Raw genomic sequence first — 15,573 nt, forward strand, 5'->3', positions numbered from 1 at the left:
ATTTATCAAATCCGCTGCGGAAAATTCCGCAATGGAATCCGCAGCGTGTGCACAAGCCCTTACAACTCTCTGGAGGAATTTTGGCCCACTCCTCTTGCCGAATTGTTGTTAGTCAGCCACAATGGAATGTTTCCGAGAATGAACAGCCTTTTTAAGGTCATGCCACAGCATCTCAATCGGATTGAGGTCAGGACTTTGACTAAACTAATCCAAAGCGTTAATTTTGTTTTTTTTTAAGCCAGTCAGAGGTGGTCTTGCTCATGTGTTTTGGATCATTGTCCTGTTGCATAACCCAAGTGCATGAACAGATGGCTGGACATTTTCCTTCAGGATTTTTTGGTAGACAGCAGAATTCATGATTTCATTTACCACAGCAAGTCTTTCAGGTCCTGAAGTATCAAAACAGCCACAGACCATCACACTACCGCCATCATGTTTTACTGTTGGTAGGATGTTCCTTTTCTGAAATGCTGTGTTACTTCTATGCCAGCAGTAATGGGACATACACCTTCCAAAAAGTTCAACTTTTGTCTCGTCAAACCACAGAATATTCTTCCAAAAGTCTTGGGGATCATCAAGATGTTTTCTGGCAAAACTGAGACAAGCATTTATGTTCTTACTGCACAGCAGTGGTTTTCGTCTTGGAACTCTGCTATGCAGGTCATGTTTTCCCATTCTCGTATGGTGGAGTTAAAAACACTGACCTTAACTGAGGCTAGTGAGGCCTGCAGTTCTTTGCATGTTGTTGTGCGGTCTTTTGTGACCTTTTGGATTAGATGTCGCTGCGCTCTTGGAGTAATTTTGGTCAGCTGTCCACTCCTGGGAAGGTTCACCACTCTTTCATTTTTTTTTTTTTGCCATTTGTGGTTAAAAAACTCACCGTGGTTTGCTGGAGTCCAAAGCTTCTTATTTACTAAGCGTAACTGACCTGAGGTGGGGATTTTATATCCGCAGCATGTCAGTTTTTCTTGCGGGCATTCTGATTTTCTCTATCACTTCATTGGTGGACACAGGAAACCATGGGGTGTATGCTGCTGCCACTAAGAGGCTGCCACTATGTTAGCTCCTCCGCAGTGTACACCCTAACGACTGGCACTAGGTTAATCAGTTATAGCTTGGTGTCAGTAGGCGGTGGACACGGGTTTTTCACTAGACCCATATCTACCTCAGTTTTCGGAGTTTTCCTGTAACGTCTCTGTCACGGGGTCCTTCTCTGGTATCACACAATTAACAGAGCTAGAGTATAGTAAACAATCCCAAGACCTTTATTTAGGCAAAAATACCAAAGGTCCATAAACAATCCACCACACAAAGGATAAGATAGTCCAGAACACGAATGCAGTTAAGTAACAGGATAAAAGTCCAACAATCCAGCAGACAGAGGATAGCATAGTCCATATACTCTTCTTTCTCTCTGAGATGCTGTGAACACACCATCATTCCACACAGGACTGATCTGTGTCTCACCTCCCTGATATTTAAAAAAAGTCTCCCTCCTCATTCACAGGTCAAGAGGGGGAAGGTCTCAGGGGCTTATTGTTTCAACAAGCTAGGTCAACATGTCATTAGCATACAATACAGTACTGTGGGGGCTGATATCAGATGGCAGCAACAGCCATTCATCAATTAGCAAATAACTCCTTCTACAAGTGAACACCATGAAAATAAGTAAAATAGAAATATACACAAAAATGATAACCACATAGCATATCACACCATCACAACCTCTCCCACTCATAATAAGTGAGCATGCTATGAGGTCTACATAGACCTCTGGCCTGCTCTCTTTAGTCCACTTAGCTCCACTGTTTATAGTTCCTTGTACAGTGGCAGGGGTTGCAATAATCATGAGCACTTGTTGGCAATAAATTCCCGGGTCCTGGCTTTATAGTAATACCAGGCTTTTTGACTGGACTGGGACATTCGCTGATGTTCATTAGCCAAGGTAGCTAGCTGGGCGAGACAGTCTCTGAACTTTAAAACGTAGGGAATGATGGGCGTTCCGATATCTGTGATATCTCCCTCCAATTGTTCTTTCAGAAGAGTGAGAGGCCCACGGACCTTCTGCTCCCACAAAATGACTTTGTAACTCCCCAATGTCATTTCCAAGGAGGATATCTGCAGGAAGTCCTCCCATAACTCTAATCCAACGCAGATTTTCTCCAAAACCATAATCCAAATGTACCAAAGCTCTCTGTATATATTTGCGGACACCCCCAGCCAGGACAATGGGAAATCCCGGGCCCTGGTGAATTGCCTCGGGTCGAACCACATGGAGGTCAGCGATAGTCAGGAATGCCCCCGTGTCTCTAAATCCGGACACTTTGTATCCATCAATTAAGACATCCTGCAGGTGGCAATGCCGTTGCTCTGTATTTCTGATGGACAAACGCCTGAGTTCGTACACTCCAGGAGGGATATCTATCATGCCATGGTCGGTGGTCCACTCTGGTGGGGGTGGTGATAGCTCTTCCTCAGGCGAAATGGAGTGCATAAGATGTACTGGACAAGGTGGGGCTCCCTCCGAATCCTTGAGGGACAGTCAGACTGCAAATGTCTAGGTTGCCCACACCCATAACATATCCTCTCTGTGAAACCCCCAGGTCGTGGTCGGAAATGTTGGGGCCCAGGATTGTGAGGTGTGAGTGTGAACAGTCACACTGTACTCCCACGTAGAGACTGAGTACGGCGTGTACTGCCACCCCGTATCCTCATATGTCTAGCCGGCAGGACCACAACCTCTAACACAAAGTGTTGAGGTGATTCGTATTATGGTCCTGGCCCCTGTCTCCTACCCACTCGCCCACCATAGCCTGTCGGTTTTAGGAGGCATGCACCATTTGCCTGCATCGGAACCCGGAACATGGCTTTTCTCTGTAGGAAGTTCTGCATTAACTCCTGCAATTGTCTTGGAACTCCCCTACAGCCTGGAACCAGACAGAACCTGCATCTTACTGTGAGTAGCTCTGCTCTGCAGACTGACTCTCTCGTCAGCAAATATCTTTCTGTCCCCTAACCTTCTGGAATTAGTGGGTCTGCTCCTTATCATGCCTAATCCTAAAGGAGAGCACTCTTACCCTCCTGCTTCCTCTTCTTCTTCTACTCTTCTTGTCAGGCACTTTGCTCTTTATGTAAATGCAAAATCCCTTCAGGTCAGTCCTCTCAATTCAGTCAGAACTGTCGCAGCCCCCTGTGCCTGCTACCCAGGAGTCCCTTACTGCCCCAGGAGAGAGTAGTGCCCCTATCCCAGTGTGGGCTACCTTTCTGTCACAATCTGTGGCGTATTTCACCAAGGTTTCACTGACCCTGGTGTCCGCTCTTGACAGGCTGCCCCTTCCAGACTCTGCCGTTGCTAGCGTATCGCAGAACTCACAGGCTGTGCGTGCCAACATGGGCCGTCAGAGATCCAGGCAGGAGCGTCATTCTAGGTCCTCCTCACACTCCGTCTCTCCCCCTGGTCTTTCCCAGCAAGGCGGTTTCGGACGCACTGTCGGAGGATGACTCGGACCTGGATTCTGACCAGGCCTCTAATATGAGAGACATGGTCTAGAGCCTCAGTGTGGCGGTCAGTCAGACCTTTAACATTATGGATATCGCTACGGAGCCCGCAGAACAGGCGGTTTTAATTAGAAGGTCGAGATCAGCTCCCGAGGTCTTTGCCACACACAGAGAATTTGAGGAGGTACTTTCCAGGGAATGGGAAAACCCGACCAGACGCTTCCAAAGAGGGAAGCCCCTCGGCATCCTATATCCCTGAGATCACGACGAACTGGACCGCTTCTCCAATTGTGGACCCTCCAGTTTCCAGACTATCCACCAACACGGTCCTCCCTCTTACAAGTGGAGCATCCCTCAAGGACTCCAATGACAGGATCATAGTCTTTTGCCAAGTCTGCCTTTGAAGCAGCCGCTTCTACATTGTGCCCTGCATGTGCCCACCACCTCTCTGTCAAAGTCCATAGTTGCATTGGCTAAACAACTCTGGGCATTTTTTCTGGAGCCCAACCGGAGGAATTGGCCAACCTCACAAGCCAGATTTCTCATGCAGGGAAGTACATGGTATCTGCATCCCTGGATGCTGCTTCATGCACAGCTCCGGTGTCCAGCAATATTGTGGCCATCCGACGGACTTTTTGGTAAAGGCATGGCAGGTGGACTTGTCTTCAAAGTCCCTTACCAGCTTGCCTTTCTAGGGTACCCTTCTATTTCACTCCAAGTTGGACCAAATTATTTAGGAGGTCACTGGAGGGACGAGCTCCATCCTTCCTCAGTCCAAACCTCACCAGCCTCCTCTGAAGCATAAGTTTCTGTCCTTTTGGCCCTTTCGCCTTTTTCTCTGCAATGGAGGATTTTTCCCTCCAAGAGAGGCCACAGGTTCGCCAGGATAGGAAAATGGCTTCTTTTAAACCCACACCCTCCTTGGGGTATCTGTAATGCGCAGGGTAGATCCACCAGGCTTAGACCTGGCAGAACGTCTTCTGCATGACTCATCTCCAGATTCCAGGGAATCTCCCAGGCTGGGCGTCCAACTCCGGTTTTTCAGAGACGTTTGGCTCGCCTCTGTAGAGGACGCATGGATCAGGGAGGTTGTATCCTCCAGATACAAAATAGATTTCGCTTTGCGGCTCCAAGATCAATTCTTCGAATCCCGTCCTCCAAGAGATGCTTCTCTGGTTATGAGGTTCTTTGCATTCATTGCCTTCTTTCTCAGTTCAGGTGTCATCGGTCCCGTCCCAGACCAGAAACATTTCACAGGGTTTTGTTCGTGGTTCGACCCATCCTGGATCTAAAATTACTGAACAAAAGGGTCCGTCTGCGACATTTCAGGACAGAGTGCCTGTGTTCAGTAATTGCTTCCATGGAGTCGCAGGAGTTCCTGTGCTCCATAGACATCCAGGACGTCTACCTCCATGTCCCTATCTTCCCAGGGCATCAGAGATTCCTGCATTTTGCAGTCTTGTAGGACCATTTTCAGTTTGTCACCATGCCGTTCGGGCTTGCATCCGCTCCCAGGGTTAATAGTCATTTTGCGGATCAGAGGTCTAGTGCTCATCCTGTACCTCGACTACATTCTCATCAAGGCTCTGTCTTTTTTTTATCAGGCTCAGGAAAGTCTGTCCTGATTTGGATGGCTAATCAACAGGGCAAAGTCTTGTCTTGTCTCGACTCAGCACCTCATTTTTCTAGACATGCTGTTGTAACACCCACCAGACAAGGGATTTTCTTCCCAAGGAGAAGAGAGCAATCCTCCAGCAGGGAGTTCACTCTCTGCAGGACCCTCGGCTTCCTTCCTTCCGCTCATCCATGGTGGTCCTGAGAAGGATGGTGGCGGCGTCGGAAGCAATTCCTTTTGCGCAATTCTGTTCAAGACCGCGTCAGCAGGCCATCCTATCTCAGTGGAACAAGTCTGTCTCTATTTTAGATTCCTATTAAAAGTTATATTTTAACTAAATTCTCACATTTTTGCTGTATTGTATATGTAACTCGAGAGCACCATAATAAAGGGGGAAAAGACTGATTTCAGGGATGTATCACTTGCTCAACTGCTTGATATAGTTTTGATAGAATCCCTGTTTTATCTGTTGTAGATGTAGCAGTTATCATAATGCTGAGCTGTGTATAGCCCCACCCACACCAGTGATTGGCACACTGTGTACAGTGTCTGCCAATCAGTGGTGGGGGCGGAGTTACACAGATTAGCCTGACTGCCTAGCACATGAGACCTAGTCAGGCAGTGATAATCTCCTGCTGATAAAACACTAATTGTCTTTAAACTACAACACACACCTAGTAAGTGACACTTCCATGGAAGCAGGCTCTCTTGCTCTAAATTATGCTGCTGTCAGATTAAATGGCAAAAACCTGCTTATTCCAGTTCACTACCCTAAGTTCAGGGGGAATTTAAAAAACTTGAAGTAAATGGGGATGAGCTGCATGTTCCTAGCTATCAGACTACCTGACCTAAAACATGCAGATTATTTTGACACTAAACTGATACAGCGGAGAAAATAAGTATTTGATACACTGCTGATTTTGCAAGTTTTTCCACCTACAAAGAAGGGAGAGGTCTGTAATTTTTATCGTAGATACACTTAAGCCTACGTTCACATTTGCGTTGTTGGGTAGGGTTGAGCGACTTTTGCTTTTTTAGGATCGAGTTGGGTTTTGTGAAACCCGACCTTCTCGAAAGTCGGATCGCGTGAAATCGGCCGACTCTACTGTAAAGTCGGGTTCCGGACCGGAACACGAAACCCAGTGCAAGTCAATGTGGATCTCTCTCTCTCTCTCTCTCTCTCAAACGGTAATAGGGCTCTATGACGCCGCAGAAACCAGGCCGGAACCTATGTCATCACACTGCCCACACTCCTTAATTGGCTGAAAAAATGGCGGGGAAGGCGTCATACAAAACACGACTTGGGCGCCAAGATCGCCGACCACGTGGCCGATCCCACGCTGGAGTCGGGTCGGGTTTCACGAAACCCGACTTTGCCAAAAGTCGGCGACTTATGAAAATGAACGATCCGTTTCGCTCAACCCTATTGTTGGGTGCAGCGTCGGCGACGCAACCAACAACGCATGTACACAGCGCAGCGTTTTGCGACGCATGCGTTGTCATAAGATAGTAAGGATCAGGACTTTCGGCACAGGGAAAATGCTACAAGTAGCATCCTCTGCGCCCTGTCTTGTGCGTCAATATGACGCATGCGTCGTAAAACGCATTACAACGCATACCGGCGCATGTCCATGCGCCCCCCATGTTAAAGATAGGGGCGCATGACACATGCGTCGGTATCCGTCGACGACGCTGCGCCCAACAACGCAAATGTGAACGTTACCTAAACTGTGAGAGACAAAATCTTGAAAAGAAAATCCAATTAAAATACATTTTATTGCATGAAATGAGTATTTGATCACCTACCAGCCAGGAAGAATTCTGGCTCTCACAGACCTGTTAGTTTTTCTCTAAGAAGCCCTCCTACTTTGCACTCAATACCTATATTAATTGCACCTGTTTAAATTCGTGACATGTATAAAAGACACCTGTCCACACACTCAATTACATTCCAACCTCTCCGCCATGGCCAAGACCAAAAAGCTAAGGACACCAGGGACAAAATTGTAGACCCTCACATGGCTCGGAATGGACTACAGGACAATAGACAAACAGTTTGGCACAACAACTGTTGGCACAATTAGACACCCTACAAGAAAAATAGGTGGGAAAACTTGCAAAATCGGCAGTGTATCAAATACTTATTTTTCCCACTGTAACTGCAGGTTAACAGAGGTAAAATATGCATAGGGAGGTAAGCATTGACGATGATGTCATGTCCGGACATTCCTAGCAGGAAACGCACACAACGTTCTTTGCATCGCTTGCCTTCTGATGTAGAAGTCAGCATCCCCAGAAAACCCAGGTCAGCTATATATTTAGTCTATATGTTTAAAAAAAAAAATCAAATCCTATTGTATAGAGCATCAGAGATGGCTCTTTTTAAGATTTGAGCTCCCTTGGCAATCTGTCAACTTCACTTTGATTGATTGTTGAGCCGATATTGCCAGGGAAAGACCAGACGTTTGTTCTAGTATTTGGATAATTTGCGGTCTATAATACATTAATGGCTAGAGCCTAGCAAATTGGTAGTTGATATTATATAGGGGCCTTGGAAGATGCCGCACTCTGTGACCCAGGTTGGTTTGTAACTGTGGAATAACTTTGAGGCTATATTGTATTCCTTACATGTTGTGGTAATTTACATGTCTGTACTAAGTATTAAACTAATCACTGATGGCCTTTTTTTTGCCTTAGATAACGTTATGACTGTGCTCTGTGCATGTCTAGAAGATGACAACCCCAATATTCAGCGAATAGGTGCTTCAGCGTTATGGGCGTTACTTCACAATTATCAGAAGGTAAGTGCTGTATCGGCAGAGAAAGATTAGGTACATGTTTTATGCCGTACATTTTTGCCATCAATAGAGATCTATATTGTAAAGTTGTTCTCAATGGATTTGTTATACACAATGGACGAACATGCAGTGATGGAGATGAAAGGCAATGTCCGGTCTAACATTATGAGACTGCAGTCACACAGGCTTGTGAATATTCCCAGTGTACGCACTGTGCACTTCAAGGAATCGCCGTTGTCTGCTGTCATGCTCGCGCCCAGACTGGTTGGCGCGGGCGTGCGGAGGTGTGTGGCCCCACTGTGCCACAGACCAAACCTCCCTGGAAGGGGCGTAACTAAGTAGCTTCCTAGGTGTTCGCTGGAGCCTCTGATGGTGAGGTCAGACTTGTGCAATAGGAAGCTACCAGGTACCACTCCAGGGTGGAGTCTGGTTGTGGCTGCTGATCCCACCGGGGAACGGAACATAGACAAGCAAGCGGGCACGGCTGGCACATAGGCAGGCAGACGGGTACAACAGGAACACTGTCAGGCAGGCGGGCACGGCTGGCTCTCTGGTAGGCAGGCGGGCACGGCTGGCTCTCTGGAAAGGCAGGCGAGCACGGCTGGCTCACTGGCAGGACTGGTGGACAAGACTGGTACACTGGAAGAACCGGTAGGGACCGGTCTGCAGGCAGGTATATAGAACGGGTAAGAACCTGTTCAGACACGAGGACCTAGGAATAAGTAGATAAAGACCGCAAGAGCGGATGCAGAGCGAAAGCACAGGAGCTAGAGCCAAGAACAGAAATGCAGGAGGCGGAGCCAAGAGCAGGAGGCAGAGCCAAGTGCGAAACCGCTGGAGGCGGAGCCAAGAGCTGGAGGCGGAGCCAAGTGCAAACAGGCAGGAGGCGGAGCCAAGAGCTGGAGGCGGAGCCAAGTGCAGACAGGCAGGAGGCGGAGCCAAGAGCTGGCGGCGGAGCCAAGTGCAGGAGAAGTAGAACCGCAAGGAGCGGAGCCAGGTAGAACCGCAAGGAGCGGAGCCAGGTAGAACCGCAAGGAGCGGAGCCAGGTAGAACCGCAAGGAGCGGAGCCAGGTAGAACCGCAAGGAGCGGAGCCAGGTAGAACCGCAAGGAGCGGAGAGGAGCTGCGGGAGGGGTCTCTGCAGCAAAGCTGAGCAGAGCCACAAGGAAAGTGGAGAGAAGCTGCAGCAAGGGATAACTGCAACAGCAGAAGATAAGCTGAGTAGAAAGGAGCAGAAACGCAGAAGGGAGGAGCAGAGGTAAAGTCACAAAGGTTCAGAGCAGGCAGAGCTGCAAGAGTGTGGAGTGTAAGCAGACTGAGAATACAAGGAAAGACAACAGGGAAGGAAGCCAGAGACTAGGAGAAAGAGATAAGACTAAGTGCAGACAAGGCAATGGAACAAGACACAAGGACAAAGACACTGGGACCAGGATATACTGCCTCCTGGTGGGCGGACAACAAGACCAAGGAAATAACACAGAGAATCCTCCAGAGAGGGAGTAACTCAGAGCAAGGCCAGGCAAACTCAGAAGCAAGACACTAACTGAGCTAACACATTGCACAGGCCCAGACCACTGGGTGGAGCTGAACTAAATACTGGAGGCCTCTTGGTAATTGGTCAGGAACAGATTGGACAGATGCACCTGATTGCTATAAGAACCAGAGAGTTCAGGCGCCGCCCCTCTATACACAGAACCATGAAGCATGCAGAGAGCAGAGACACAGAACATGGAGCTGGCAAGAAACAGAAACCACATCATGACCTGGAGCAGTGGGTAAGATAGTGTGAGAGATGCGAGGCCATGACGTGATGCCAGCAGAGTTGTTACAGTACCCCCCCCTTTACGGCCCCTCTTCTTCAAGCCCGCCAGAATAACTTGTAGAAGAAGGATGGGAGCACACATAGTCCAGGCCAACATGACATCTTCAGGGTAGAAGGCGGCAGGAGAGTCACCAGGTATCTCAGAAAACAAAGTCTTTTGGTACTCAACAGGGTTAGCTTCCACAATGAGCAGGACCACCTCCTCCAGGTACATAGGTAACAGGGACTTGAATGCTGCCGTCTTAATATCTTCACCAGCCAGACACTTGGAAACTGGAAACCGTCTCATAGGATTCAAATTTTGCCCAACAGGTAGTAGAGAAGCTCCCGGATACTGAACACAGGAAAAGTCACTAGAGATGAGTGTGGAGAGCATCAGCTCCACCGGGCCAGAGAAAAATTGAGGTGAACAAACTTCTGTCTTGAAATCTTCACCAGCCGGCCACAAGGACGCAGAAGGTACAAACATAGGAACCATCTTCTGCCCGTTATCCAGAAGAAATCGTCCAAGCGGCGGGGATGTTCCTAGGAACGGAACACAGGCAAAGTCGCTGGAGACGTGTGGAGAGATAGTCACCGCTTCCCCATCTTCGGTGACATTAGCACATCTTGACTCGACAACTAAGTGTTTACTGGTATAGTCGCTGGAGATGTGTGGAGACAAAGTCACCGTTTCCCCATCTTCGGTGACGTCAGCACAGCTTGACTCGACGACTAGCAGACCAGCAGAAGAAGATGTCACTGCTGAGTGTCTTTGACGCATGGGAACCAGACACTTCTCAAGACTGGGTAAGTTCAAACGAAGCACCTTACTGCAACTCTTGACCAGAGCGGGTGGTAGAGTCTTTGGCTTAGAATGACCCATGATGGGCATAACAGACAGCATACGGAAAACAAACTTCTTTGTGTATAAGGCTCCAACTTGGAGCTGTAGTTGTCCTTGCAGGACTAGACTGCTCTTTAGCAGGGTTCGGCCATTATCAGGCAACGCCCACACTGGGTTCTGGAGCTGAAGAACGGAGACCATACACCGACTCCGTATGACAGGCGGCTTAGACACACCAAAGCTCCCAGAAGGCAGAGAAACAGTCATTAACTTAGATGGAGAGGAAGTACTCTCGCCAGGGGCAGCCTCTCCAACTGGCCCGAGGTTTTGGAGCTTAAGATCCCCTGGACAGAGGCCATCCAGGTGTTCCTCACAACAGCAGCGACATTGTATGCCCTTCTTATGGTTGATTTCAGGCTGCTGCTTTGCCAGCCCACTCTCATCAACCTTCTTAGGCTTAACACAGGTTGCTGCTTTAACGGGTAGAGGAACAGGAGGGTCACAGACGGTCATGGCTTGACGTGGGGGTTTCTTCACGGGTTTCGCCCGTCTGGAGCGCCTCTCGGATCTAGATGGGGAAGACTTAACAGGAGCAGCAGGACAAGGCTTGTCAAATACTTTACGGAAGGCCACTAGGAAGGCCCCTAGGTTCATGACAATAGGATCCCCTGCTTCCCAGAGGGGAGTTATCCATATTAGAGCATCTTCGGCCAGGTAGGACATGATGTAACCCACCTTGACCCAGTCAGAGGGAAAACAAGCTGCATTCTGCAGGATGTAGCGTAAGCACTGTTTCAGGAACCCCTGACATTCTTCAGGATTCCCATAGAACCTAGGTGGGTCAGCTGGGTAGTGCTCCTCCTCATAGGCCTGAAGTTGCTTGAAGAGAGCATTAGAGACTATAATTGGGTCAGAGGTCTCTTCAATCTGAACCACCCTTGGTGGAACAAAGTTTTCAGGTTGCTCATACGGGCAGGGAAAAAGTTCATCATGCTCTGCGAGCGGTAGGACATGGGATACAGCGGAGGCCATGGCCTGTGCAAACTGTCATGCTCGCGCCCAGACTGGTTGGCGCGGGCGTGCGGAGGTGTGTGGCCCCACTGTGCCACAGACCAAACCTCCCTGGAAGGGGCGTAACTAAGTAGCTTCCTAGGTGTTCGCTGGAGCCTCTGATGGTGAGGTCAGACTTGTGCAATAGGAAGCTACCAGGTACCACTCCAGGGTGGAGTCTGGTTGTGGCTGCTGATCCCACCGGGGAACGGAACATAGACAAGCAAGCGGGCACGGCTGGCACATAGGCAGGCAGACGGGTACAACAGGAACACTGTCAGGCAGGCGGGCACGGCTGGCTCTCTGGTAGGCAGGCGGGCACGGCTGGCTCTCTGGAAAGGCAGGCGAGCACGGCTGGCTCACTGGCAGGACTGGTGGACAAGACTGGTACACTGGAAGAACCGGTAGGGACCGGTCTGCAGGCAGGTATATAGAACGGGTAAGAACCTGTTCAGACACGAGGACCTAGGAATAAGTAGATAAAGACCGCAAGAGCGGATGCAGAGCGAAAGCACAGGAGCTAGAGCCAAGAACAGAAATGCAGGAGGCGGAGCCAAGAGCAGGAGGCGGAGCCAAGTGCGAAACCGCTGGAGGCGGAGCCAAGAGCTGGAGGCGGAGCCAAGTGCAAACAGGCAGGAGGCGGAGCCAAGTGCAGACAGGCAGGAGGCGGAGCCAAGAGCTGGCGGCGGAGCCAAGTGCAGGAGAAGTAGAACCGCAAGGAGCGGAGCCAGGTAGAACCGCAAGGAGCGGAGCCAGGTAGAACCGCAAGGAGCGGAGCCAGGTAGAACCGCAAGGAGCGGAGCCAGGTAGAACCGCAAGGAGCGGAGCCAGGTAGAACCGCAAGGAGCGGAGCCAGGTAGAACCGCAAGGAGCGGAGAGGAGCTGCGGGAGGGGTCTCTGCAGCAAAGCTGAGCAGAGCCACAAGGAAAGTGGAGACAAGCTGCAGCAAGGGATAACTGCAACAGCAGAAGATAAGCTGAGTAGAAAGGAGCAGAAACGCAGAAGGGAGGAGCAGAGGTAAAGTCACAAAGGTTCAGAGCAGGCAGAGCTGCAAGAGTGCGGAGTGTAAGCAGACTGAGAATACAAGGAAAGACAACAGGGAAGGAAGCCAGAGACTAGGAGACAGAGATAAGACTAAGTACAGACAAGGCAATGGAACAAGACACAAGGACAAAGACACTGGGACCAGGATATACTGCCTCCTGGTGGGCGGACAACAAGACCAAGGAAATAACACAGAGAATCCTCCAGAGAGGGAGTAACTCAGAGCAAGGCCAGGCAAACTCAGAAGCAAGACACTAACTGAGCTAACACATTGCACAGGCCCAGACCACTGGGTGGAGCTGAACTAAATACTGGAGGCCTCTTGGTAATTGGTCAGGAACAGATTGGACAGATGCACCTGATTGCTATAAGAACCAGAGAGTTCAGGCGCCGCCCCTCTATACACAGAACCATGAAGCATGCAGAGAGCAGAGACACAGAACATGGAGCTGGCAAGAAACAGAAACCACATCATGACCTGGAGCAGTGGGTAAGATAGTGTGAGAGATGCGAGGCCATGACGTGATGCCAGCAGAGTTGTTACATCTGCCCCGGGAATGGTGGTTAAGTATGCCATATGTATACTCCTAGTTAGGACCAGTGCAGTGAGCGCAGGCTTGCTCTATACAAGTGTATTGAGTGAAGCTGAACCCCGTCTAGTGGGCACTGGGAGGACATAGAGTGACTGCAGACTTTTCATTTTAGACCAGACAACCCCTTTAATGTAGTCATCAGCTGACCCATGGTGCCTATTGTTGGACATTTGCTCGCCACAGAGACACCAACCATACTGTAATATTACAAGTAGTCTGTAATTTCATAGATAATCTCATATCTTTGTTAGTCTGAGTCTTGGGTCTCTTGAGAATCTAATGGTACATTCATACTGGCAGACCAAATCTGTTAGGTGATGGGCGAACATCTACTTGCAAGCCGATCAGCAGCGTTTTGTGCTGCTAGAATATCCTTGCTCTCGGCAGCACATCTCCTATTTACACACAAACTTAAAGTTAATTTCGCCAAATGGAAAGAGTGTTGCTTGTTCATCAGGTGATTCGCTTCCTGTTTAGATAATTCCGACTATTGACCTATCGACCAGCGTCAATTTACATTAATACATATTTTGAATGATTTTTGTAACTTTTATAACACATTGTATTATTATATGGTAGGGAATATATTAGTACACTTTCCAATTTCATCTTTTTTGTTTCTTTTATCATTCTGTCAATTTCTTTATAGTTTTTATCATATCCTGCTTTTTATTGTATTCATAAAACAAAAAAGGAGTACTATTGAAATGGGTGCTTCAAATAATTGAAGATACTTCAGCTGTGGATGAAAAAAAAATGGATGGCTGAAATGAGACATTTAATTGAATTTCATTTTACATAATAATGTGATATTTTGTGATGCAAGATATGTTCCAATAACAAAGTAGACTCAATTTGTATCTTAGGCAAAAGTTACTCTAAAGACTCCATTGCTAAAAGGCAGGATTGAAGACGCTCTATCTGCTTTGAGGAAAAGTAAGTTTTTTTGTAAATATTGTCTAAATTCAATTTATGATGAGTTGTAGTTTTCAGATGATATATTTTAGCTTTCATGTAACGTTATATATTGGGTCTCAATATATTATATTATGGGTCTCAAAAAAATTATGACACAATTCACTTTTTTTTTTCTACAAGTTTATGAATTTTTTTTTTGCCACTTTAGTACTTCTAGACTGCCCATAGACTTTATACGTTTGGGGTGTCCACACTTTTCCCCACACTGATGCTAATGTTAATGCAGGGGGTGGGAAGCTGCTGTCGGACACAGCTAAACTCCGCACACAGAAGACATATATGTTTTACTTCCATATTTACCTTTTCGATCTATATACACCATGCCGAAGTTGTGTATACAGATTAGGAAGCACTGATGTATTTTCCTCCACGGATCCCTGCACTCATGTGATTGCTATGTGTAAGGAGAGAACAGGAGCTGCTGTGTCTTACAAGACCCAGTCAGCAATAAAAAGAATATTAATATGTAAAAATGCCCCCAAAAGTTCTTTTTAAGACTTTGTGGAGGGCACAGTGTACAAAATAAAAAAAAAAGTTAAAAATGGCAAAATTAAAATATATATGTATAAAAAAAAATCGGGCCAGTCTGAATCCCTCTTTTTCGCTCTCGCCCCATAAACATATGTCCAATATAAAAAATAATTTCTATGGAGAAGTCAAATGTAATTAAAAATGCTATAGCGGTCCTTTGTGGTTGTTAAAAAAAAAAAAAAGTGAACCACATCACACATTTTTCTTTACAGCTGTCCACCTCCCAGTGCAAAAAAAGAAAAAAAAAAGCATATAAAATGAAATAAAAATTAAGCCTCAAGTATAACAGAAAAAAAAAGGCATATCAAAATGACATAAAAATTAAGCATCAAGTATTACAGAAAAAAAAACAATCTTAGAGCCTGTGCTTGATCAGGAAAAAAGAAAAATGGATCAGTGATGAGCTGGATAAAAAAACAAAAACATGGGTTTGGTATCGCTGGCATCTTACTGTCTTAGAAAATCATGTTGCCAGGTCATTTTTCTCCTCACAGCAAATATAATTAAAACAAATCCCAAAAAACAATGACTGAATTGCCATCTTCTTATGTTTTTCACCACATTGTACAATAAAATGAATTGTGATATAAAACTACAACTCCTCCCACAATAAAAAAAAAAAGCTCTCACACGACTATCTCAGTAGGGCACCCAATGAATAAGGAGCGAAGCATACAGCTTTCTTATGTCTGTGGTCCGCTATAGATATGCTTCTGTGTTTCATATCTGTAATAGATCTGCCAAAAATGTGTTGTCTTTGCCACCTAGTATATCCACAGGATGATACATTTCTAGAAGGATCATATGGTGAAGATCGC

At 47.3% G+C, this 15,573-nt stretch overlaps 1 protein-coding gene across 2 annotated transcripts in view; it reads left to right on the forward strand.

Annotated features, from left to right (window-relative positions):
• RTTN (rotatin) overlaps window positions 1-15,573 on the forward strand; it is a 273,895-nt gene that overhangs the window by 257,170 nt on the left and 1,152 nt on the right. For both annotated transcript variants that reach the window (XM_077270109.1, XM_077270108.1), the window contains exons 49-50: window positions 7,811-7,914; window positions 14,113-14,182. In XM_077270109.1, the coding sequence (XP_077126224.1) occupies window positions 7,811-7,914; window positions 14,113-14,182 (174 nt within the window). The remainder of the gene's footprint in view (window positions 1-7,810; window positions 7,915-14,112; window positions 14,183-15,573) is intronic.

The sequence above is a fragment of the Ranitomeya variabilis genome, chromosome 6, assembly GCF_051348905.1.
Source record: "Ranitomeya variabilis isolate aRanVar5 chromosome 6, aRanVar5.hap1, whole genome shotgun sequence".
Classification (NCBI taxonomy): Eukaryota; Metazoa; Chordata; class Amphibia; order Anura; family Dendrobatidae; genus Ranitomeya; species Ranitomeya variabilis.